A 26,660-nucleotide genomic window follows, 5' to 3' on the forward strand; every position below is an offset into this window, starting at 1 on the left:
CAAGAATTATCGAATAGGTGATCGATCAAGACATGTTCGATCAAATTATCGATAAACAATGATGGGAAGAATTTGTACTAAAGCTGTTTATCAATCATGTTATCTGAAAATGAGATAAGTAGGGGAGATTTAATTATTGATAATGTTATCGATAACTTAGTTCTAAAGAAAACTAAGTAGAAGCAATTGGCACATAGATTATCGATCATGTTATCGATAATTTGATGCTTGATAAAGTTATCGATTAATAGTCTAAAATCAGTACCTGCATTTAAGAGGGTTAGAGCTCAATTTTCGATCATATTATCGATAATAAGATGATCGATAATGTGATCGATAAACAATGCTAGAAACATTATTCAAACAGGTAGAGTGTCTTACCATTTATCGATGTCATTATCGATAACTCATTTATTGATTACTTGATCGATAAGATCAGTCCAGATTCACTTCTTTTTGTCTGTCACTTGTTCGATCATCTAGGATTATCGATTAAACTATCGATAACCGACAGTTACCTTCTATGACTTTCACGTTAACGATGATCGATCATTTTATCAATTAATGAATTACCGAACATCTCATCGATTGAAATACTTAACATACATTTGATTTATACTGAACAATTATCTGACAGCTTATCGATAAACATTTGATCGATTAGGTGATCGATCAACATACCTAACCAATTTTAATCTAACTTTGTTATCATCAAAACCATAATCCTAACAACTAGCAGGGTGAGTTTGGGAGGTGCTAGCCCCATGTGATGGCCAACACATGTGGAACGGAGGATGGATTTCGTGAGTAGAACTCACGCCCATTTTTGTGAGCTTTGTTCTCAAGCCTGCTTCATGGCTTCTGGCTACATCGGACATGTTATTTACCCTCGTGGACTGTGTATCGATGCCTATTACTGTTCTGTGGAAGTCTTAATATTAAACAAAAGTGATTTGTAAACTTCTTTTATTAACCTTCACCAAGTAAGGCTTCTAACTCTATTTTATTAATTTTCCCTAAGATTGATATTTATTCCTTGCTTATTTTGTATTCTTAGTTTGTTAATTAATTAACAAATAAATCAATTGTTCTTATTTACAAATTTGAGTTATCCTACCTGTCATAGCTTCATACGTTTGATGATACTAATTTTTTAATTGTTATTATGGGGACATTATTTACCAGTGGATGATTTTTGTCATACAGATAGTGCAAGCGAATCTGCTCCCCTAGTTGGTTCTTAAAGATCACGTAGGATAAGAAGTTTTTTGGATTGCTTTTGGAACTATGCAATTGATGTAAATATTTAAATATGCTTTTCTACATTCTAGTAGAGTCGCTCCACGTATCTTGTAGGCAGGATCCTGTCTTCTTTGTTATTTTGAGATATATGTTTATGTATGTTGCTGTGGAGCGGAGCTCCTTATGTTGTATAAAACTTTGGGGAGACTTTGTAGAAGTCTCCATAAAGATCCCGATTTTTTGATTAAGGGAAATGTGATATATGTACATATCTTCCTAAATTATAATGATAATTATATGTGGCTACCGATGTCATAATGTTGTTGATCAAAGGCTTAGTTATACTATAAGGCTTAGGGAATATGAGTCATTCCTTGTATTCCGTGCAAGTCACCCCTAAGTTCAGGCCGTGACAATATAGCTGACCACCTTAGTCATTACCTAAAGGCACAGAGGGAGTTGATTCTTTTAACCTTGTTATTGACTCATTTCCTGATTCTGTACTTTTTGCCTTGGTTGTTCAAGAGCCTCGGTACTCTAACATAGTTAATTATCTTGTCTCTGACCTTGTGCCTCCTTCTATGTCTAAATTTCATATTGATAAGCTGAAGAGGGAGGCAAGATACTATATCTGGGATGCTCCAATCCTGTGGAAGCAATATAATGACCAGATTATTAGACGCTGTGTTCTAAATAATGAGATCCACTCTATCCTTACCTTTGCACATTCTTTATCTTGTGGGGGGCATTTTAGTGCTAATAGGACTGCTATGAGGGTTTTAGAGTATGGTCTTTACTGGCCTTCTCTATTTAAAGATGCTTATTCTTTCTGCAAGTCTTATGATAAGTGTCAAAGGTTTGGGAGTTTGGGTAGGAAACATGAGATGCCTCTAAGACCTATGCATTTTTGTGAAATCTTTAATGTGTGGGGCATGGACTTTATGGATCCCTTCCCTCCGTCTTTCGGGTTTTCATACATATTACTTACAGTAGATTATATGTCTTGATGGGTAGAGGCAGTGCCAACTAGGAAAGATGATGCTTCTAGAGTTGTCAAGTTTTTACGTTCTCAGATCTTTTGTAGGTATTGTATTCCAAGAGCAATCATCATTGACCAAAGAACACACTTCTGCAATAGGACCATGAAGTCTTTATATATTCACTAAACATGGAGTTAATCACAAACTTGCCACTCCTTATCACCCTCAAACGAATGGGTTAGCTGAAATCTCTAACCAGGAAGTGAAGCAAATACTTGAGAAGATCATGAAACCATCCTGTAAGGATTGGAGTGAAAGGCTTGAAGAAGCTCTTTGGGCTTACAGGACTGCCTACAAGACCCCTATAGGCATGTCTCCCTTGCAGTTGCTCTATGGCAAGGCTTGCCATCTACCTATGAAAATCAGGCACAAATCTTATTGGACAATCAAGGCATATGATGCAAATCTCGAATCTTCACTCGTCAATCAGAAGATACAACTCCAAGAACTTGAAGAAATAAGACTTGAATCCTATGATAATGCCAGAATCTATAAAGACAAGCTGAAAATGATTCATGACAAACAGATTCTAAGGAAGTAGTTTCATGAAGGTGACAAGGTTCTAAAGTTTAAAGCCCGGTTGAAACTGATGCTTGGGAAGTTTGTTACCAAGTGGGAAGGTCCATTTAGAGTTACTCCCTCCGTTCCTTATAAGAGACATTTGAAGCTTATGGTATGTTCCTATATATAAGAGACACTTAAAAGTTGTCTCTACTTTTTTGTGTTGATTTCCTATTTTACCCATATTTATTGTCTCCAACTCACATTCTCTCTCCTTCCCACTTCTCTTTCTTTTAATAATTTACCATTGTTCTCTCTCCTTATTAATGAGGGTATTTTTGGGAAAAAAATTATACTTTTTACACATTGATTGTTCTTAACTAATTTTAACTGTTTTTTTTATCAACGTAATTTGGTTATTCGTCTCTTATAATAAGGAACGGAGGGAGTACTAAAGTATACCCTTTTGGCACAATAGATGTCACATCCCGAATTTTGGACCTAGAAGTACCAGAATTAGCCTAAAATGGATAGACTACTAGACCCTTTTTGGTAGAGGTCCTAGAGGTTTCTTGGACGGACAGAGGGATTTCCAGGGACTAAATTGCAAAGAGAAAGTTTTCTGACACTGAGAAAAAAGGAAGTTGGAGGCTCAAATAAAGTCTTAGGGCCCAGGAATGAGAAATAGAGATGAATGTAGGCCAAAGGTTATGTTCAAGTCCTCAATGAGATGAATTTTAAGGTCAAGCCAAACCGGGGCAAAATCCTAATTTTGAAAAGTTTTGGGCAGTAAAAGCAGAAATGGAAATTATGCCCGAAAATCCCAGAAATATCCCTAAAAATGAGAAATGGTAGGCTAAGGCATGAATAGCTTAGAAAAATTTCAGAAAAATAGGAATAAGGTTTAGAGGCCTATATGAGGCTAAAAATAACAAAAATGCCCTTGGAAGGAAATTGTGGAATTCCCAGAGTTTTGACTGATTTTGAATATTATAGAAAATGAATTATTTAAAGTATAAAGAGGCTTCAGATAATTGGAAGAAAATGAAGGAAAATACTTGAGGAAGTATCACAGGTTTTAAAAATAATTCCGTCCCCAGAAAGTGAAGAGGTTGGCTTTAATGGAATTTGAAGCCTATTTACATACTATCCGGGAAAAGTCAAAGTCAAATGTCTAGAGGTTGACCTTTGACTTAAGAAAAATTAGAGGAATTTCCCGTGATGAATGAATGTTATTGGTACCTGGAGATAGATTCTCAGAGTTATGGACCGTTAGGAAGAATTCGGTCAAGATCACTCCGAAATAAATATTATTAATTATTTTAATTATTTTAATGGAAGAATAAGAGAAGAGCATCACTCTCTCTTTGGACATGTTATATAATGCCATGTGGATTTATTTGAGGAGAGAAAATGGTGCCATAACATGTTCCAGTGGTCCTAGGAAAGTCAGGACCTTAAAAAGTACCCTATACGGTACAGAATGGCAAGAGAGGTGAAAGAATACCTAAGGGTTGTATTTTGTATGAATTTTATATTAATTTCCTCCATATTTTAATGCCTTAATGATGAAGCAAAATAGAAGAGACAAGTGTATGGTTAGATGGGAAAAGAAGGTATTATGTGTACGGTCGAATGCAAGACACGTGTACAGTTGGATCAAAGGCATGTGGATTGATGATGTAAGTATGATGTCATCAAGATGATGTAAGCATGATGTCATGGGACACTTGTCACCACAAGATTAAAATAGAAAATGGACAGCTCAGATCAAGCCACGTATTTTTAATATCAACGATCTAGATTCAGTCTTGTTTTCTATAAATACCCCCTCCCCACCCCTTATTTCATCCAAGCTCATGGAAACCTTGGGGAAGCTCTGAAAAAATAGTTTCTAGAGAGAGAAAGAAGAGGGAGAAAGAAAGGCCAAATGGTCCCATGCAAGATCAAACTCTAAAACAAGGTATGTTCATAGTTTTGATATAGTTTTCACTACTCTTGTTGTTGAGCTTGGTTATGGATTTTAATGATTTTTGGGAGCTTGGAACCCTTGGGGGAGGTTCTGCACAAAATTGTTAAGGATAGGGGAAGATGAAATTGATGTTAGAATAATGTTCAAAGCCTTGAAAGGAACACGAATCAAGTGGTTTTATGCTGAAATTGGTTGAATTTCATAATCGTGTAACTTGAGAAAATGTTTCGGCCAGACCTAGTTCTTGTGCCTAGGATGTGATTTTGATGTTTCCAATGTGTTTAAAATGAACAATTGTGTAGGGATAAGATGAAAGAATGAAGTTGGAAGCATTGGAATCAAAACTAGAAATTAAGTGGCAGATTTCGGTTTTGGCCTAGGACCAGGGGAAGAAGTTGGATTTTAATGAATCTAAACTCATATTTGGGTTTCTTGGGCAAAATTGTGAAGGATTGGCCTAAGGGAATAATTTTTACAAAGCTAGAACACTACATTATAAATTAAGTAAAAAGGAATTAAGTTTAAAGACATAAGTCTTCCATATTGTGTAATTCTTGGTCCTAATGAGTAATGTGACCCTTGTGACTATGATTAGGACCTTGAGACATCTAAGAGAAGGTTTGGATGTGGTTGACTAAAAGCTAGATGGTTGGGAAGATTAGGGAGCAAGTTGAAGAACAAGAGAAAGTTTAAAGACACAAGGTAGCAAACTTTATCCTACTCTTATGTGCTTGGTATTTGCTTGCATGTATGACATGTTTTGTATTTATATGGTTTTATGAACTCATACATTGTGACTATGAATATGTTTGAAATGTGCCATAGGCCTATGTGTTTTATGGTTAATGCATGATGGTTTCCAAACATGTCATTATGTTATAGAAATGTTAAATTACAAGCATGTTATAAATGCCAAGATTGCCATGTATGTTTAGGTAGTTATTGTTTGCTACTGAGATTCTCCTGAATCTCACCTTCCCTTAACCAACCATAGTAGGTCAAATGATAAAGAGAAGGCATGCATGAAGAAGGGCAAGAAGATGGAAGCAAAGAAAGTGGAGAATTTATGTGCGTTTCAATATAATGATTGATATCACTAATTATGTAATTAATTGTGGATATGTCAAGCATGAAATGTGATGTAATGTTTGATGTATACTATAATGGCATGTAACTCAAAGTATATGAATAAATGGGAATCCATAAAGCTAGTTGTTGCATGTTCGTATGAAGGAAGAATTAAAGTAAGAATTGTTTAATGGATAAAATGTAGGTCCTAAAGCAGTTACTTTCCAAATCCATTTTGACCTATCAAATGAATGAGTTAAGGCATGAAATTTGGCATGATTAAAGTACAAATCCTGAGCTTTAAAACAAGTGATAGATCACTTAAAATGGATGTGTGTGCTAAGAGTTATGATTGCTCAAAGTTGGATTGAAAATCTGGAATTTAACCAATAAACAGTAACCCAAGAACCAATCACAAAGTTCAATCTACGGGCTTGTTTTGTGAATCGCTTAAACCATAATATTTCCAAATGTGTACTCTAAGGGATTAAAGGTAGGGTGTTTCAGTAGAGCTCGTAGATGAGGAGATCGGTATAACTTCACAAGTCAATGGCCATCTACTGAAGCACGACCACGAGAAGCAAAGACCCCCTGATCACATGGTTGTTCCCTTCCACTCTACTCCTTTACCTTCTGTTGTATTGCTAGTGATATCTATTTGCTAAGATAGTTAGGAGTAAGTGTGACGGAGGGAACTTCTCCAGTAGTTATAATTATAGCTGTTTATTTTTGTTTAGTAGTTGTTTGTTTTGTCTATTTTTGCCATCTCTTTTGATCACTTGATTTATACTTATCCATTTTCATTTCACATTATCTTATCCTATCTCTCCCTTCTCTCGTCTTTGTGATAGTGACGTGTTGTGCTTCGATTTCAAATCAGACTTCACAACTTCCACTTCACCTGAGAGTTTGGGTTAAGATAATGTTATTTTTCTTACATTGAGGACAATGTATTGATCAAGTGTAGGAAAGGGGTTGTTGCTAAGTTGAGCTAAATTTAAAAATTTAATTTAAAAAAAATTTGCTTTTGGATTTGCTCCTGTTTCATAAGTATTGCTACTATAATTGCTCTCTTTCTTGCCTTATTGGTTGATTTTTGAATTGCATCGCATGATTTGAGAATGATTCTTGCTTGGGAATTTTGCTATTGGTTTCTGTGTCCTTCTATTTTCACTCGCCTCAATGTTCTACACTATTATGTGGGCGATTTGCTATTTTCTCTGTTATTGACTTGACTTTTGTAATCCTAGGGCATCTCCTTTTAAAATTCTTTTTCACAATGCTAGTGAATGTTACACAGCTGAGTTTGATTGCATTTGATTTGAGTGATTTCTGTTCTTAGGTGGTTAGCATAGTAGAATGCCTTTGGTGCAGTGTTATTAACCTTGTTTCATAACTTGATCCTTAAAGAGGACACATCTTGGAGAAAAGCTCGATGAAAAGATTGTTGAGCCGTATATTCTTTCTCATCTTGTGTGATTTTCATCTAGTTTTGGTTAACCTCTAGAACTTGTCTAGATTCTTTTTCAAAGCTTTATTAATGCCTAGATTTGTGAGAATAATAGGGGCATTCATTTCTAAACCCTTTACATAAACACAAGCTATTTCATTTAACCTTTTTTCACCTCTTTGAGCCTTTACTTTCATTCCATTCATTGCTTTTTAGCAAGTGTTTTGCATGAGTTATTTGGTTTTTCATTCTGAAAAGTACATCATTAATGTCTATGTCTTTGCCTTCTTAGGTTTGGATGCCAAAAAGAGAGAGAGAGAGAGAGAGAGAGAGAGAGAATAGAAGAAGAAAAAAAGAAATAGAAAAAGACAATAAAGAGAAGAAAATGTATAGAAAAAGCAAAATAAAGAAAGTCATAGAAAGAGAAAATAAGTTGCAACAAAAGAATAAAATTTGAAATAAGGCATTCTATGGTGGTTTGAAGAGCAAGGATTTCTATTTCAAAAGTTTAAGATCTGCACATTGGTGTTGTTTCATGATTGTACTTTAGCTCACTTTGAGTTGATGCTTTATTACTCATGCATTTCACCTGTTAGTTCATTTTATTCATTTGGGCTTACTTTCCAACATTACAACCCTTTAAGTCCCCTTGATCACAAGTCTAAGGTATGTTAGTGGTGGAGACATTAGAATCTCTACAAGCTTATGGTAGGTGCTAATCTAGGTGGATTGAGTGAAATTTTTCCCATTTGAGATATGAGTAAAACACTTGTACCCTATGTGAGCTCTATTATGTTTCTCTTCCTTTATCCTGCTATGTTTCTTGTGTTAATTTCTTTGCACTAAAGTATTCTATGATTGTTGATTGATTAAGAGTAAAGGTTTCTTAAGTTAATTGCACATTCATGCTTAGTCGATTTTATGTTTGCTTGCATTGAGTGTCTCTATTGGATTCTTCTTTATTGATGTTTTGCCCAGTAGTGTAAAAGGCTAAGTGTGGGGGAGTTGAAAAACCTATGTTTTTACATGCATTTTTATATATTTTTGGTGGGTTTTTGTCATTATTATTGGTCCTTAATTGCATCATTTGGGTATAATTCACATTATAGTGCTTTAACTTAAATTAGTGCATAATAGGGGTAAAATTGTCATAATTGTGATTAATTGATTTTTAAGGACAATTAATGCTGCCTTATTCTTGAATTTTGGTTGCAGGTTGTTGGTAGATTTAAAAATTTAAAAAAAAAAAAGAGAAGAAAAAAATATATAAATAAAATTAAAAAATAAAATAATAAAAAGAGGGAGCAAGAAAGCAGCGTTTTACTCCTAACCCTAAGACACTATTCATCATCTTCATTCGCGGGGTCAGAGGCACACAGAGAAGAGAGGAGCTTGACACAGAGAAGAGAGTAGCTCAACAGTAGAGAAGAGAGGGAGAACGAAAGAGAGAGAGAGGCGACTAAGAGTGAAGGACCAGAGCTTAACAGCAATCACACCTCCAGATTCTGTTTTTCACTTCAAATCATCATCTTCCATATTCACCGAAATCCACCATCACCATCGCGCTAATCTTCTTCTCAGCTAAACAGAATGAAGGACCAGAGCAGGCAGAGCAAGTCATCGACTTATAGTCTTTACAGCCGGTGAACTCTGTCTGATTCCCCATCAAATTTCATCATCATCTTTGGTTGTTTTTCTTCACTTTCTCACTATTCTATCACTGTCTTCGGCATCTCTCTGATTCTTCCAACGGTTTATTCACCATTCTTCATGGCTAGATGTGAAAGATTGCTGGTGGCATCATTTCTCATGGCTAACCATGGCTAGAGCTTCATAATTCTCTAATTCAGCAGCAATGGCAGGAGCTTGGATCATCAAAGGGGAGTTTTAGTTACTTTAATTTTCTGTCTAATAGTTGTTTAACAATTCCTAGGTCTTAGGATAGTAATTCTGATTATTAGAAAATTTGTATTGTTTAATCTGATTATATTTGGAGATTATTGTGGTTGGATTACTGTTTAGCATTTGACGTTTGGCTATTTATAGCTTTAATTTCAATTATAATGTTGTGGTTATGACATTTGTCTTGACTTTGGAGTTAATATATTGTGATTTTCTGGGGTAGCTTGGAATCTTGGATCGTAATGTCTCTTGCTAGCTTTAATTCTGTTGTTTTGGATTTAAGAGTTCTAATTAAGCATTGGTTTTTAGCATCCTTAATTCCATTTTACCATTCTGATTGCAGTTAGTAAGTTAGGATTTTAGAAAATATTTTGTGGCAATTCGAGATGGCTCAGTTGTTAGATTGAAAGTTTAATTATAATTCTTAATTCATTGTTTTAACTTCCGCATTTATCGAAGTGAGGATTGCCTGTTCTGTTAAGTTAGAGGATTGATTATTATTATTGTTTATTCATGTGTTTTATTTTCATTTCTTTCACCATCATTCATTTTAATCATTTTCATATAAAAATATCCAAAAAAAACAAATATTTTAATTTCAATTTAATTCATGATATTTAGTTAGCAATTCATCAAATCAAAATCCTTTTTATAGTTTAGGTTGCTTGCATTTATTTACTAGGATTTAATTTCGTTTCTGACTCCTCAAAGTGAATATGACCCGGATCGTGCACTATATTGCATTAATTCGGTTAATTTTTGAAGTAAACCCAAGGTGACAAATTAAGGGCATTATTTCATACATATTAAAGGTTCTATCAAATGGTAGTTTTAATTAATACACATAATTAACAATGATATTTTAGGAAAGATAACATTTATTTATTACAAATAACTAATTTAACAAATTTTCTTAATCTGTTCAAATTACTCATATAGCTCTGATACTAGGGACCAAAGGTAGTATTTTATAAAACCCATATTTTCCCTCATTTAAATTTCTCTAACCATTTGCGTTATTCTTGTGGGGTGAAAAAAAATAAAGATGATGCACACAGATAATGACGAGAACCACTGATACGCACATGAAACAACAATGTCAATCCTTGAACAGTTAAAACCCTATTCATGGGAATCCAAAGCAGCGATAGTGCTGGCAGCATTCTCTGTGGAATATGGCACTTTCTTCCATCTTTTGCAGGTTTCTGCAGAAGACAGCCTTGGGAGATCATTCGCAGTGTTCTACCATGTTCATGTCTTCCACAAAAACCTAAGAGCCACTTCTGATTACAACCACATCGTCATGAATGCCTATGAAACTGCAAAGAGAATCATTGAGTTGAATATTGTGTTCAATGAAGGTTATGAAGAAGAGTTTGTGCCTTCTTTGACAGAAGCCATGCATGAGTTCCCTGCGTTTGCTTATTGGGTTATGCTCACCATTGTTTCTTGTGCTCTTCATTTTAAGTTCTTCTTGGGTTCTCATTGGTAAGTTCTGATATAAATCATCCTCTTAAACTTGATTTATCTTGACTTTATTGGAATTTATCAAGTTAAAAGGGTTAATGTAATTTTTTGTCCTTAAAATTTGGGTCTATTTTGGTTTTAGTCATTCACAATTTAAACCCATGATTTTAGTCCTTAAAAATTGCTCCGTTTTATAATGCTAGTTCTTGAAAGTATAATGACATTAAAATTGGTTGAAGTGTCGTAAACGACATTAAAATGGTACGGTGATGTAGACTCACACTTTAGGATCTTGTGTAGATAAAATGAGGAAAAAAAACATGTCCTTAAAATATAGCTTTTTATCCTCTTTGTCTCGTTATTCATTTAAGGAGTTGTTTATTGCGTAGCATTTTGAGAATTCATTCCACTCTATATAATCAATCTCTGCATCACATTCTGATGACCTTTTTTTTTTGGTCTATTATCCATACAAGATCCAATTAGGTGTCATTTAGTTAGTCCACTTTATCACTTTAACATCGTTTACGACACCTCAGCAGATTTTAGCACCATTAGGTTTCATGAACTAATGTTTTGAGATGAAATAAATTCTAGAGGCTAAAATCACATGCTTAAAATTTGAGGGACTAAAAGCAAACTAGACCCAAATTTCAGAGGCAAAAAATTATATTAAACCAAGTTAAAATCTTTAGCATATATTCAACTAGACATCTTTCTTTTAACAGCATCAATTTCTTTTTCTTTTCTTTTTTCCCTTGGTTTTAATTTCAGGGAGGCCATATATAATTTATCGCCTATTAGCAGCAAGATTTTCGCGGTCCATAGCAAAATCAAGGCGCTTATAGGGAGGATAGGTTATATTCTTATCACAACTGAAGTTCATATATTGCATTGTGACTATGATTTTGTAGGTAAAACAAAGGCACTTCTATTTTCACTTTCATTTCTTTTTCTTTTGTTTTGTTTGAAATTGCAGCACATGCATATGGGAGCCCCGAAATTCAAAAGGAATGTTAGACGTTTCAATTGAAGATTTAGATCTCTCAGATTAATCTTAACTAAGAGGCAATTGTCAAAAAAAAAGAAGGAAGGGTTTTTATGAAAACGGAAGAAGAAAATGGCAGAGATGAATAGAATCTTGTATAGTTTTTGTTTGTTACATCAAGTGTTAATCTCTATTTAGCACTCATAAACATTTTTTCAATAACATTTTAGTATCTTAAAGTAATTTTTGGTGCAATTCTATTTTTAAAATATTTTCTCAGTTACACTAAACACTTGAAGTTAACTTTAAATGTAGTTTCTCAGTATTTTCCCTTCTTTATTTTTCTTCCCATAAGGTTTAAAGTTTTCTTAATAACGTTCAATGTCGTAAACTATTTTTTCGTAGAATGTAAGTTATAAAATTTTAGGGGCAAGATAGTTTACTGATTGTTACTAAGATTATTTTGCATGATCCATAAGTTTTGTTAATTGTTCAATGTAAATAATTAAAATGATTGGTATTTAAAAAAGGAAAACTATTTTGCAAGTAGTTATAGTTTTTCTTAATTTTTAATTTGGGACCTGTGTGTTTTTTTCCTCTTAATTAAACATTCTAATTTTACTCTGTCAGCAATGCTAACTTATATAACTTAACTCTATTAGTACAGTTAGCTCCTATGCAAAAGCTAATTATACCAAAAGAGCAAAATTATAGTGTTTATCTAGGGGGAAAAAAGTACACAAATATCAAATTAAAAATTAAAAAAAAAAGTATAGGTACTTGTAAAATAGTTTTTTCTTTAAGAAAGACCCAACATACATTTTTTCAAATACAACTAATTTTTTTAAATTCTAATAATCTATGTGATTTAGTTAATTTGATTCTGTATCTAGAGCTGAATATTAATGGAGTCACATTAACAATTTGCGCATTGATTTCCACATAAGAATATTATATTTCATGGCTAGGTTTTATAAAAATTTTATGCTATGTTTGGATGGAGAGAAAATGAGGGAGGAAGGAAAACTATGAAAGAAAATAGGGGGAGAAGTGTTTAAGGTTCGTTGAAATATTTTTTCACATCATAAAATATTTTGTGATTCATCTAGTACTTTAAAATTTTTTAAAAATCCATTTAGCATCTTAAAATATCTTTGTGGTTCATGTAGAACTCTTAAATTACTTTTTTATGAGGATCCATCACCCTCAAATATTTTTTATAATATCATCTTGCTCTTAAAGTATTAAGGTGCTATAAGCATACTTATTAAAAAAAAATTCAAAATGTCGGACAACTATAAGATACCCTATGGTGATAGACATAACACCCTGAATTTTATAATAAACAATCATCCTCAATTATTATATAATTTTTCTCAATGATTGAAGTCTTATTAAATTGATGGTATACTACTTCCAGTCCTTAATATAAAAGTTAGTTGATTAATTTGAGTAGATTAAGAAAACTAATTAAATTAGTTATTTATAATAAATATATGTTGTCTTTTCTAAAACATCTTGTTAATCAAGTGTATTGGCTATAACTACCATCATTACAAGGATTATAAAAAAAAAAAGATAAATATGAGAAATAAAGTGAATTGGAATTTTATATTTGGGACCAAAATAAAAATCAAGCTCGCTCTTATATTAAGGATCGGAGATAGTAGTTACGTATAGAAGTATTCAAAGCCTACTTATAACTAACAAACCAATATTGAATAGAGAAACCTAAGGCTTTGTTTGGTTCAATGGAAGGGAGGGGAGGGAAGGTTAATTAAAAGAAGGGGAGGGGAGGGGAAGGGAGGTCATGGCTCTGTTTGGTTGGAGGGGAAGGGAAGGGAGGGGAGATTTCTTGTTTGGTTCGTAAGAGGAGGGGAGGGGAGGTAATACTAAATTGACAAATACGCCCTTATCTCTATACTTAGACTGATTTATTTTTTTATTACAATGTTTATGTCAAAATTATTATTTCTTAATTTATAAATTAAAAAAAAATTACTTCACTTACATGTGATTAAAAAAATGATAAAACTAAAAAAAATTAGAAAATATGATAAAAAAATTTAATATTCTATCTCATTAATTTTATAAATATATGTATTAATATATATGATATGTATATATGTTCTCTGAGATTATAATACACACACGCTATGACATATAATTATAATACACACATGTTATGATACGTATATATTGATATATATGATATGTATATATTATAATATTATAATTATCAAATATTATTAGTAGCTAAAAAGAGAAAGAAGTGAAAAAAAGATTTTTAATAAGATGGACAAACTTGGAATATGGAAAAGTTAGTATGGGTAGTTTGGTCAATGTTAAACAAAATATTTCTCTCCCCTCCAAAAAACCCCAAATTTGGAGGGAAGCATAAGTAGGGGAGGGAAGTACTAAAAGACAAATTTCTTCCCTCTCCTCCCTTCTATTTTTCTCAACCAAACACATTTATCTCCTCCCCTCCCCTCCCTCAAAAACCTTCCAACCAAACAAAGCCTAAGGTAGTATTTGGTTGGGGCTTTTTAAGGGGAAGGGAGGGGAGGAGAGGAGAGGGGAAAGGAAGGGGTGAGGTAAGTGTGTTTGGTTGAAAAAATGGAGGGGAGGTAAGATTTTTTGCTCCGAAAGTGGGGTTTTCTAGAGGGATGAGAATCAATTTGACACATTCTGACTAAATTGCCCATGTCATGTTTTTAATATTACAATTTTAACCATTGCAACTTCTGAACTCCAGCCGTCTCTTCATCGTTCGCCTCTGCTTGCCTCTTGCCTCTTGTCTTTGCTCCTCCTCCATCATCGTCGTCACTTGCTCCTCCTGGTGGTTATCAGAATCCTACTTATGCGCAAACCCATTGAAGCCATCAACATTGAAGGTGGTGCTAAAGACGAGAATGGAGGCGTCGCAGTCTCCCAACATGAAGTCATGGAAGAAGCGGCGGAGGGTGGTGGCAGCCATGATCGGCATTCTTTGTTGCTCATCTATTACGATTGTTTCCTCCAATTTGAGTATTTTGAGTATCGTGGTAGTAGTTAGTGTTCAACTTTAATCAATAGAAAAATGCAAGGTAGAAACAAATTTATGGAAGAAGAAACATTCTTAACCCTCAAATCTGCGAATGAATCAAAATGGTGAGGTAGTTTTTGACCTAGTTCATGAAATGGGAAAGGAGCAGTTGATGGCGGAATAATCATGGTGAAGAATAATTATTATTATATACACACATATATTATTATAAATATATAATTATAATTATTGGATACATATTAGTTATTAATTACGTATTAAAATTGCATGTATTCAATTTTAATAATTATAAAATTATAATTTTATAAAAAAAATTTAAATAAAATAAGGATGAAGTTATCCATATAAGAATATTTTCCCTCCCCTCCTGAGCCAAACAAAGTGATATCAAAATTCCTTGACTCTTTTTCTTTTCATTAGAATCCCTCCCCTTATTTTTCCTCTTTTCCCTTCTATTAAAATCCCTCCACTCGCTTTCTTTCTTTCGGCTGAACCAAACACATTCTAATTAAATTTGTTTGAAATATCAAAACTCAAGTTAAGGCATATATTTTTAACAAATTTATAATTAAGCCAAGAGGTCTTATATTAGTTACTTCCCTTTTTTATGCATTCGACTTCCATTTATAAAAATGGATGGCATCCTGGTGACATGTCCAATTTATAATTATGAAAAAACATATTTATTCGTTAAATTGAGTTAAAATTTGATAATTATATTCTGTAATTGATTAATTCACATTTTTAGCTTCCTATAAGGGACAAATAGCGGCATATTCAGAGCTAAAGTGATAACAAAAAAATTGCTTATGTTAAGTAATTCTCAGTTTTATACTTTGAGCATAACTCTCATGAAATATAATTTCTTGTGATTCGCATTCTATCTGTTAAGTTAAAATTCGTGTTCTAACATTTTTAGAGTTAGAGCATAATTCCTGGGCATTTTTGGACATTAAGTGGAGGCATCTTTTTTAATAGGGATTCAACTCTTATTTGCCACATTATGGAGGATTAACCCATTTCGCTACCCTCTTAAGTTGTTCTTTTACCTATATTTATATTTTTAGAAAAATAGACACAAATAGCTTCATACTTTAATTAGTTATATTATGCGTGTAGTGTGAACGAATTCGGTGCTAATTAAAAAAGAGACTATATCACAGATTATTAAGACATTTTAAGCCACACTAATTGTTATAGTCAATTTTGAAGGGGGAATAGTAATTTGATACTACTCCGGTCCTAAATATAAGATCCACTTCTTATATTTAGGACCGGAAGAGTAATTAACTTGAATCCCAATCTTCCAATACTTGTGTGATTGATGGAGTACTCTGGAAATCAACTTTCTTGCCACTTATTTGATTGATTTACGTGGTAAAGATATGCAGTCCCTAGAAGGCGTTGCTTTTTTTCAATATTAGTTGTTGAAAAGAGTTTAAATAACATTTATTTTAAATTAATTTCTCCTGTAATAAATTTAATTGGCTCATGTTATATTCTGTTTGCGTCCGCCTTCTCTAGTTTATTTAAATTTAAGAAGTATAGTGCGTATTTCATTAGTTTTTTTAAATTGTGAGGTTATGAGTTCGAATCCACATAACAGGTATATGAATTATGAGATAAAAATGTGGCTTCAAAATAACACATGTAGCCCACTTTAGTTTAAAATATATAATATTTTAATTATAATTGGTTCAACTCTACTGAACCCCACATTATCAGTACTTGCACCAATTCAATCATATAATTCCAGTTTAAAGAAGTTGTCCTACGTTATTTTACTGAACAAACTTATTTTGCATGCCCTAATAAAAGAAATAATATTTCCTTGTTCAAGGAAAACAATTAAAATAATAAAAGGAAAAAAGGGAAGTTGGTTGTTAGAATGTAAAGTTGGGCATATCTGATTTGATAATAATTCTTGGATTTATTTTTAATTTTGGAACTTAATTCGTATTAGTTTTCAGCCTTATATGTATTTTTTTAATTATTGTCAGGCAGCATCTGATGCCTTTTCTGGATTCTATTATTAGGTATCCGAACAACTGACTATTCCAGTTCATGAGAGTATTGGCCCACCATGGGGGCACCTCCCTACCTCCAAGTAATTATCTAGATCCTATTCCAGGTATTCAAACAAGTTGACTACTCCAGTTCATTGGAATATTGGCCCACATTGGGGGCACCTCACTACCATCGAGTAATTATTGTGATTGCATACTCAAGGCTCAAACATGAGATCAAAAGTTAAGCTAGAACGGCTCTTTGCCAGTCAATCCAAACGCTTGGTGGTGTCTTATATTTAATTTTCCATGCCCACTAATTGTCAAAATGACAGAGATTGAAGGGAGAGGCAACATTGTATCATTCTTAAGTTTAGGGTGAAGGCCTAAAAAAATTCAAGCGTAATGTGCAACTTTACCCTATAAATAGTTTATGCACACACAGTACACTAAAATTTGTATTTTCTTGATGGTTAATGAGGTACAATTCCAATAAATCCACAGTTCTCAATAAAATATATTCATATAAGAAAATATCATTATATTGGCCACTAATTCTAATATGAGCTGAGTTGGATCTTAATTAGAGAAAACAATCCACAAATATAATTTGGAAAAATTAATCTGACATCTCTATAATTTCACTTAATTAGGTTCTTATATTTTTCTAGTCAGATCCTTATAATTTCATCTATTTTAATTTAAATTTTTGTAATTGTTTTATTTTATCATTTCCTTATAATTTTACTTGATTTTTAATCAGGCCCCTGTGGTTTTTTAAAATATATTTATAACTTATAAATTTAATTTAATTTTTGATTTAATTTCAAATGAATTATTTATTATAATTAATTTCAATGTTTAATAACTAATTTCAACAAATAAACAATATTGAAATAGAAAATAAAATGAAAATTTTTCTCTTATATTTTATTAAAATATTTGCATTAGATTTACAAATAGCAAAAAAAATCATTCACTTATAAAATTAAAATTAAAAATAAAATTTTAACTAGAATAAATTTAAACTAGAAAATAAATATAATGAAATGATGAATATTAATAGTAAATTATTATAATATTAATATAAATGAATAAAAATTAAAATAATTTGAAAATAATAATTAAAAATCTAAATCAATTTGATTTTTTAATTTGAAATATTAATGTTAATGATAAATAACAAAGAAGGATTTGATGATCATAAAGATTTGATGAAAAGAAAAGAACGTAAAAGAAACATATGAAAAATTATGTGAAACTATAAGAATCTGTTTTTAAAAAAATTACAAGGACCTGATTAAAGAGTCAAAACAAACTATAACGACTTGATTAAAAAAGAAAAATAACTGTAGACTGATTAAAAATTAGATAAGACTATAAGGGCATATAGATTAATTTTCCAATATAATTTTCTCAATCCGCAAGGGTTAAACTCGACAACTTTGCCACTTGAATTTTCTTAGCTAATAAAGGATTGATATTCGTCCGGTGAGGAGTTGGACATACGCTGCAAAGGTATCAATATCAGTAATTAATTAATGTCACATGACCATACAAACAGTAACATTAAATTGGTTTTTTATGATAAGGTATGTTAAAAGGGATAAGATTCGTTTCTTTTATTGTGATAACGAATCATGTGATGAAAGCGTAATGTATAAGAACTTATACTAGTGTAGTTACACATGTTAGCTTTCCGCTTACTACCTTCACCTCTCAAGAATTAGATAACTAATTTCATAATATTAAAAAAATTAGTTTGGTTAGTACTCCCTCCATCCCATATTATAAGCAACCTTGTACCAGATTACGCAGATCAAAGAGTGACAAACCTATGTTTTTACATGTATTTTTATATATTTTTGATGGGTTTTTGTCATTATTATTGGTCATTAATTGCATTATTTAAGTATAATTTGTATTAGAGTGCTTTAATTTGAATTAGTACATAATAGGGATAAAATTATCATAATTGTGATTGATTGATTTTTAAAGACAATTAATGTTACTTTATTCTTGAATTTTGGTTGCAGGTTTGTTGAAGAATCAAAAAATAAAAAAAATAAAAAATAAAAAATATATTAAATAAAAAATAAAAAATATGCAATAATAAGAGGGTCACGTGGTAAAACTATGCGTTTTACTACGTGCCCTAAATTATTAAAATCATCATCATCTTCAACAAAGGGGCCATGAGGGAGCTGACGGCAGAAGGGGGGAAAAAAAAAGAAAAAAGAGGCGAGCAGAGGCACTATTCATCATCATCTCCAGCGAGAAGGGACCAGGGGCGACGGCAGAAAGGAATTCAGCGTGAACAGCGAAGGCGCCTTCACCTTCTTCTCGTCCTTCTCGGCGTCAACAGAACCAGTGAGGACCAAAGGACTGCGATGGCGCGACAGAATCAGAACAGAGCAGTGACGCCGTGAAGCTGCAATCAGATCTCCATATCCCATTCTCACTGAATCTCCATCCTCCATCGATCCAGTTCCACCATTATCATCCTCTTCGACTTCTTCACTGTTCTATCATGGCCGGATATGGTAGACTGCTGGAGGTGGCATTTTTCATGGTTAACCGTGGCTAGAGCTTCATAATTCTCTAATTCAACAATAATGGCAGAAACTCGGATTATTAAAGGGGAGTTTTAGTTACTTTAATTTTCTGTCTAATAGTTGTTTAACAATTCCTGGGTCCTAGTATAATTATTCTGATTATTAGAAAATTTGTATTGTTTAATCTGATTATATTTGGAGATTATTGTGGCTGGATTACTATTTAGCATTTGACATTGGGCTGTTTATAGTTTTAATTTCAATTATAATGTTGTGGTTATAACATTTGCATTGATTTTGGAGTTAATATATTGTGATTTTCTGAGGTAACTTGGAAACTTGGATCATATTGTCTTTTGATAGCTTTAATTCTATTGTTTTGGATTTTAGAGTTCTAATTAAACATTGATTTTTTGCATCCTTAATTCTATTTTATTAGTCTGGTTGCAATTAGTAATTTAGGATTTTGGAAAATATTTTGTGGCAATTCGAGATGGCTCAGTTGTTGGATTAAAAGTTTAATTATAATTCTTAATTTATTGTTTTAACTCCCGTATCTTTTAGAGTGAGGATTGCCTGCATTGTTGAATTGGAAGATTAATTATTATCATTGTTTATTCGCTTGTTTTATTTTCATTTCTTTCATCTTCATTCATCTCAATCATTTCTATATAAAAATAAAAAAAGTATTTTAATTTCAATTTAATTCAAGGTGTTTAATTAGCAATTATCAAATCAAAAATCCTTTTTATAGATTAGGTTACTTGCATTTATTTACTAGGATTTAATTTTGTTTTCAGCTCCTCAAAGTGTATATGACCCGGATTGTGCACTATATTGCATTAATTAGGTTAATTTTTGGAGTAACATGAGAACGACAAATTAATGGTATTACTCCAACGTGGTAGTTAAAATTGGTTTAAAAAAATAAATGTGCAAAAATTAAAGTTTTTCTTCCCAAAATACCCTTATTTATGATGGGAGAATTATGAAAGAGAAAGAATGGATAAAAAAGAGATATTATATCCTTACACTTCATTCTTTCTCTTGACGTAAGTCTCTGGCCTTATTGGTGGAGAAAGGAGCTCACCTCTCCCCACTATTTCCCAATGGTTGACAAAATGAGATGGAAAAATAGGATCCGCATGCGCTAGAGAGAGAGAGAGATAGTGAGTGAATATGGGGGGATGCATTTCTGCCTAAAATTTAAGCGAAAAGAACACGGGATAGTGCTAAAATTTGAAAGCCCCCGATATACATCATATTCTAAGCAAAACACCCATTACTCTTCCATCAAAATATCAAGGCAGTAGCGTTGGCGTAGAATACAAAAGACACTGTTCAAGCACGAAAGACAGAACACACAGTTAGGGCAAGGAAGACAGAATATACAGTCGAGGCAACTATTAACAAACAGCTATGCCTATTAATATAGACTTGAACCTTGATCCCACTTACTCAGAATCTGAAGGCATTGAAGCAGCACCTGTAAGCAGTGCAAAAAATCAACCCCCAGGTGGTGATGTTGAAGATGATGGTGCATATGAAAGTGCTCTATGCATTTACGAGAAAGAAGGAGAATCATGTGACAAAGAGCAAGGAGAAGATGCATGTATAAGGTAAGACCCCACTTCATTACGGCGAAAGTAAAGACTGTTACTGCTACTCAATTGTACTCTCTGCTTCTACTGCTTGTAGTCATATAGCTATTCTCTCACTGTCACACAATCACGGCAACCATCAACAACTAACAACAATTTCTTAAGACATTTTTAAATTTATATAAATAATTGTGTTACGATTTGTTACATAATGAATAATTCTGCAATATACACATTCCTCTATATGTATGCTTAAGCAACCTGTAAGCAGGGCAGAGAACCAACCTTCATGTGTGCATGTTGAGGATGACGCATATGCAAGTGCTCCATGCATTCACGAGGAAGAAGGTTAGTTTTGATTCATTCACTGTATTGTTAATATGCTGGATTCTTCTCTTTTTCTAATACTCTATTTTTCATATATATTCAATCGTTTTTTGTATCATGAGACAACCTACAATGTGATGAAGATATTAGACATACCATGGACCCACCCTGTGAACAAAATGACGACTACATATATTTTATATGTTTTATTCATTTGACTTTTTTATATTCTATTTGTTTCTCTTTCAGTTAATGATGATACACCTTCTCAACATGAAACGCTTCCATATTTGTTTGACAGTGAGTCAAATCCCAGAAAATGTCGCTTTATAACAAATGAAGAAAGAAAGGCAATAACTCATATGTTGTTGCACTCAAGTCATGAAGGAAATCTGAAACGAAGGACAATAACAAGTGTGGCTTCATTATATGGTGCTCATGAAAGTATCATTTCTCGCATTTGGAAACAAGTTAATAAGATAGGTGATAAATATATCTTGATTTTTCTAAACTACATACTCTTATTAATCATATGTTTTGGAGCTATTCCTTGATGGAACGTTTTAATTAGGGATGGAAGTAGACTAGGCTAAACTAGATTTTAGCTAAATAAGCCGAAACGTGCAATAGATATCTAAAGTATGAGCCTGGGCTTGGGCCTGCATATAGGTTGCATTTTCGGCCGAAGCCTGAGTCTTCAAAGGGCTTGACAAGGCCTAAAACATGTTTAAAGGACCGTTTGGAATAGCTTATAAGTAGCTTTTCAATCGTGATTTATGGAATACTAGGTAAATATGTGAGAGGCATTTTGTCTTGACTTACATGAAACGTGCTGATAAGTGATTTCAATCGTGATGGCAAATGAGGCCTAAAAGTCTGCTGAAAATGTAAGCCTTTAAATAGGCTTAAAAATCTATACCTCTAAGTTTATAAATAACTTTTCATATCTATTTAAAAACCTATGTTATGTCTTAAAAGTATAGATCCATTCTTATTTTCAATATAAGAGTCTAGTTTTAAAAAACAAGAATGCATAGTGACAACAGTTGTCAGATCAAGTAGAACTGACTAAATAGATATATTTTCTAAAATTACCCAAGCATAACAAGTGGCATGTAAAAGTGAATTTTACCTCTTTTGGTTTTTTTCACATAAACTATGGCAAACTCTTCTTACTGTGATTATAATATTTCATTTAGGCATTACTAAAATAAACTTACAATAGTTATTATACTTTAGCAAACAATAAAAATCAAGGCAAAGAAAGTGAGCTAACATTGCCATCTTGAGCGATAGAAAAGAAGAGAGATAGAAGTGAATGACTGATTAATGAAACGGGGCTGATCTTAGGGTCAAACCAAAGTTTGTAATTTTATGAATGATTTGTAAAATTGATTTATATTATATAATATATAATAACATAATTTTTTTAAAAAAAATAAATAGGTTAGGTCTGTAAACTTGTAGGCTAGGCCTTATGAAAATATGCCTTGCTTGTTTGCCTAAATGAGCTTGGAAATAAGCATCAATATGAGCATGGGCTATTTACTAAATAGGTTTGGCTAAGCTTTATGTAGGTTACGGGCCTAGCCTACTTCTATTCCTAACTTTAACGTATGCAATCAATAAGGGTACTTAGAGAAAAAAAGTTATAAAATTAAAAAATAAAATAAAGTGAGATTTTATATTTAGAACTAAAATAAATTCGTTGCTTAACTCTATTCTTATAATAAAAATGAGAGACGTATTTACAACAATCTATCAAAATCTGCACTTAAAGTGGCTTCTTTATTTGGGAAGACTAAAATATGTTTCCAAATTGAAGGTCTGGGTGTTGCATAAGTAGCACTTTAATTTCAAGGTCATTTTTAACATAACATTAGACATGAACTAAAAGTATTGTGAAAATAAAGAGACGAGGGATAGAGAAAACGAGAACTCAAAGATTTATCTGCACCATACCCTAGAATTTAATTAGGCTGGACTCTGCAAAGTGAATATGACCTAGGTTGCCTCTATGCTCCTACATAAAGTGTAGTCCGGTTAATTTGGTGTGCTAATCTGGACAAGTGCATTTCAATGGTTTTGTACACAAATGAAAGTTATTGGGGAGAAGGACGTGACAAACCTTTTGTAAACAAAAAGACAATTTGACTTCTAAATGTTTGGTTTTTTGCTAAAATCATGGTCTTGCCATTAAACTGTCCACTATACTTAGTGAGCCTCTCCTTAGCTCTTTATAATCCTCCTCCTCTGGTCCTATTTATAGGACAGAGAGACAGGATATTTTTTGGTCTTATTTATAAGGTATTGAAAGAAATTTTTTGTATAGACATACAATTTCACCTTTCATTTATTATTATGTTAATTTTATTTGCATGAACTATAATATATATTAAATAGGGATAAAGTTGAAATGATGTTGAATTTTAAATGAGAATTAATAAAGTTTAATATTATTCTTCGTCTGTATAAAATATGTTAGAAGTGACTTGTAATATTGCAAGGAGTATATATCTAGCTAGAATTTATTTTCACTGTGCCAAACGGGGCCCTTAATTAGCGGCTTTTGCTTTGGAATATGGCAATCTGTGGCACTTCTACGATAATTAAAGAGGCTTCAAAGACAAGACTTATATAGTAGTAAATCCCATTTCGTATTATCATTATGTTTTATCTCTTTCCGATTGCAATTAGAAAAAGTTCTTTCCTTCATGTCTAAATGCCGTCACTGCTTTTGCACACCACGAATATGAGTCGCCATAGTTCTTCCTAGTCCTCCTACACTTTGCTGTGATAATCTTGAAACAACATATCTAGCTGCCAATCCAGTTATGCATGCTAGACCAAAGCACATAGAATTGGATTACCACTTCGTTCTTGAAAGAGTTGCTGCTAAAAATCAGCAGATTTCCATTGTTTCTTCCCAAAGACCAGTTACGTTAGCTGACATGTTTACTAAGCTGTATTTGAAGAGACAATTTAAAATGTTATAATATTATGGAGGAGGAAGAAAATGGAGTAAGAGAAGTAATTAACACAAACATAAATAAATAAATCTAAATTTGTCTTTAATAAAATTAAAATTAAACAATATAAGAAAAACAACAGAAAAGTTAAAAGAAACTAGTTTTATTATATGGATGACTGAATCAAAATAAACTTCTAGCTTATAAGTAACAAGCAGACGAATTATAAGCCATTTATTCTAAATCCCATGACAGGGAAACAACACAAAGAGGCTAAAAGCTCACCAACTACATTCGTCCGCCACAAACTCCACCAAATAAAGTAACACACTAATTACTTCAACTATCACAACAAACTGAAACCATAACTTGTTCAAAAGTTCTCTACTTTTGTGAGAATCACATCCATAAAAGTATGGGACTTGTATATTTGGGAGAATTGCTATAAAGTCCTAAGGTAGGAATGTAGTCACTAAAAAATCTCAATGATAATAGAGCAGTATGTAATGACAGGTTTCAGTATACGTAATGATAATTTCTCACTTATTATTAAGATTTTTTAGTAATTATTTTCTTCTTTGGGGACGTCATAGCAGGTAATTCTCTTTCTTTTGTTCCACTCTTATCTCTGTCTAACTTCCCTTAACATCTCTGGCTCTGGCATTGACAGGTTCCTCCTTGCATTCATGGCAGCACACGTATCTAACTAACTTAATGTCCATGGGACGACCACACCTACAATAAATTGGAGAGAAGATATCGATGGCATGGTTCTTGACGTCCAAACGAAGAGTGAAAGGACACATCAAAGCCAGGATCTTTTTCAATGTTGAGTTTCCAGAGATCAAATTCCTTGGGTGTCTGATAAAAAGTATCACCACGACAAAGGAGCTTAACGTTTTCACCTTTGCTCACAAGAACCCAACCGGTTTGTTCTTGTCGGAGTCCGAGGAAGTTCTTAACATCTTCGAAGGAAGGGTCTTTGGTTGTCCTCCTCTTCATGCTGTATAACAAGTTCTCGACGTAAGCCCAGAAGCAATTAACGATTCTCAGCTTTTTGCGATCTCCTCCCTTTTCACTTTCTCCAATTGCTCCGACGTGCTCAGCAGCCACCGGTCGTCGCAGTAGTCCACGTAAGTGCGTCCATAGATGACAATGTAAGCTTCTTCCTTTCTCTGAATTCACATGCACAAATAACGGGTTTATCTTAATATTGTCCATTTGCATAAGAAATTACTTGACGGGACGGAACTCACAGACAGTGCCTTGCCTGCTTATTTTATTATGCTCGTTTTTGCTTCAACTCTCTCTCTCTGGATATATATATATATATATATGCTATCTCTACTCTATAACAGAAGAGCTTGTTGTAAATTCAATTCGATCATAAATGTAAGGACCCAACTCATTTTGTTTTCGATGTAATCCTTACGGTGATATCCAATGCATATTATTAATAAAGGTATTTGGAGAAGACAACACTCATTTATTATAAATAACAAATTTAACTGATTTTCTTAATATCTGTAAATTAGTTATCAAACTCTCATATGAAGGAAAGGAAGTAGTGTGTGTAAACACTGACACGCACAGATATATTATGTGAGAAAATGTAAGTAATTAAGAAGGAAGAGCATTTGAAGTCATAGGAAATCATACCCAAGTCTCTATGTCTTGATTGAGCCCCTTCATTTGGGTCCAAAACCAGTTCCATTTCTTGATAAGATGCTCGTCATCGTCTATGCCCCAAGGGAAAGCTTGGATCCCCCAAGAGAACAACATGTGCCAGGCATTGTCATTTGCGAGATGACCTTGAGGATTAAACACAGGAATCATAGGCTTATTCTGGTACTTCAGTCCGTCTCTGATAAGGTTCTTGCACACTACAGGAATAATGGAGTAATCCACCCCGCACCGCTCCACTTGTCTCCTTAAGTCTTCGAACAGTTGTTTTCTCTTCTCTGTGTTGTCTCCCACTTGGTTGTCTTCATCAACTATTGGGACCCAAAGGATCTTGAAGTCTTCTTTTCTGAATCCTTTTTATCACTTTTGGATGTTTCTTCAGTCCTTCCTGGATGGATTTTAACAGACGAATCTCACCTCCCATGCTGTACAACCCAGAAAGGAACAAGACCACGTGCTTCTGCCTGAACACCTTGAAGCTCACCTGTTTGTTTTGTTGTGTGCAAAACACCACAAGTCCACAAGAGAGAACTTAATGATTAGATTTTTTTTTTTCTTTTTGAAAAATCACTACTCATCACTGTTTTCCTTAATTTTAAAAATTACAAAATTGAATGCTTCAATATATACAAATCATTGATCCAGTGGAGCCGTCATAGACATGTGGGTCGTTCACACCTCTGGGGAAAAGCAGACACTTCAAGACCTGTACGATTTCTGTGGGAGTTTGTAACACTATCCTGCAGCGGAATCGATATTCTTCTATGACTTCTGCAATAGAAACAGAATATTATTAATGCAGTTTATATATATAGATCAATGTCAATTAGTTTTTGTCACAAA

The 26,660-nt window shown here is 33.0% G+C and overlaps 1 protein-coding gene across 1 annotated transcript; it reads left to right on the top strand.

Moving 5' to 3' along the window:
* The first annotated feature begins 2,508 nt into the window (after nt 1-2,508).
* Nucleotides 2,509-2,823, top strand: LOC114740239 (uncharacterized). Its single transcript, XM_028928360.1, has one exon. It carries the CDS (start codon nt 2,509-2,511, stop codon nt 2,821-2,823), a length of 315 nt encoding a protein of 104 aa, XP_028784193.1.
* The last annotated feature ends 23,837 nt before the right edge of the window (nt 2,824-26,660 follow it).

Source organism: Neltuma alba, unplaced genomic scaffold (genome assembly GCF_004799145.2).
Source record: "Neltuma alba isolate B1F8T4 unplaced genomic scaffold, ASM479914v2 tig00003082_pilon, whole genome shotgun sequence".
Classification (NCBI taxonomy): Eukaryota; Viridiplantae; Streptophyta; class Magnoliopsida; order Fabales; family Fabaceae; genus Neltuma; species Neltuma alba.

Bases quoted from the DNA above. Each gene is read 5' to 3' on its own strand.
- LOC114740239 (XM_028928360.1), top strand. From the start codon at position 2,509: ATGAAACCATCCTGTAAGGATTGGAGTGAAAGGCTTGAAGAAGCTCTT.